General features: G+C 42.3%; 1 protein-coding gene across 1 annotated transcript in view; it reads left to right on the top strand.

Annotated features, from left to right (window-relative positions):
• The first annotated feature begins 258 nt into the window (after nucleotides 1-258).
• Nucleotides 259-1,055, top strand: part of LOC121927228 (disks large-associated protein 5-like) — an 8,799-nt gene continuing 8,002 nt past the window's right edge. The window contains exon 1 of the mRNA XM_042460898.1: nucleotides 259-298. Coding sequence (XP_042316832.1) covers nucleotides 259-298 — 40 coding nt within the window. The remainder of the gene's footprint in view (nucleotides 299-1,055) is intronic.

Genomic DNA, 1,055 nt, shown 5'->3' with positions numbered 1-1,055 from the left:
CCTAGAGAAGTGTTTTCTCTAGCAACTTCTAGGTTCTCCAGCACAACTCTATGGTCAACTGGCAGAGTGCGCAAGGGAATCCTAGAGAGAACATATTATTAAAAACTGCAAATCATCAAATTTACAAAAGTCAAAGGTGCAAATGTGGAGGGTCTACTATATTATATGTGAACAACAAAACAGAATGAAAAAGGGAGAGCATATAAGCCTGCCTCACCAGCTTCCCCTTAATATGTTAAAAAGAATACATCCATAAGTATGGCCACCAAACTGGAAATCATGAGGGAAGTGGAGGATGGTGAAAGGGGGGGAAATAAATCCCTGAACGAATTTTGGGAAAAGCTTTCACAGTGGTCTCTAGAAGGTTCATCATGTTCTACGCTTATACAATCCTTATCTGACCTTTTCCCCCGTTCTGTCTGTACATAGGATGAATTTGAGCAAAAGATTTTCTGCAACATGTTGAACTGATCTTTTACAAGATGCAGGACTCTGCCCCTAGGCTTTCCATGCTATTTCTGTTTCTGATATCATATTTTCTATTTAAGAACTGCTGCCTAGGAACACATTTACATTGTTAACTAAGGTGCGGTACACACAGTACTAAAGCTCCGTGCTCGTGGTGTGCTAGGGTTATGGGACCGTGTGGCAACTGCACGGTCCTTAACCCTAGCACATACTTTTTTATGTTTTTTATGTTTTTTATGATCATATTTATGGAAGGGCGGGGTAGAAATAAAATTTATTATTATTATTATACTGGTGGTGCAATAATTGCGGCGCCCCATGTACACAGGTGCCACCATTATGACATAACAGACGCATAGCATCTGCATGTCGCACCTCACCAGTTACATCACGAGTGCGCCATTGGTGGGAAGTTGTGGGGTTTGCCGGCTGCGGTTTCCCTGTAGAGGAAAAATAGGTGCCGGCAGACTGCCATTTTCCAGCGGTCTGTACTGCGCCTAAGGTACACCTGTTAAGTGAGATGGAAAAGAAAAAAGAAAGCACCAGTTTGACATAGTGGTTTGAGTGTTAGACTTGACTCTGGAGAC

This window comes from Sceloporus undulatus, chromosome 1, assembly GCF_019175285.1.
Source record: "Sceloporus undulatus isolate JIND9_A2432 ecotype Alabama chromosome 1, SceUnd_v1.1, whole genome shotgun sequence".
Lineage (NCBI taxonomy): Eukaryota > Metazoa > Chordata > Lepidosauria > Squamata > Phrynosomatidae > Sceloporus > Sceloporus undulatus.
The sequence above is the reverse complement of the archived record's forward strand: the minus strand, read 5'-3'. Positions and strand labels throughout refer to the sequence as shown.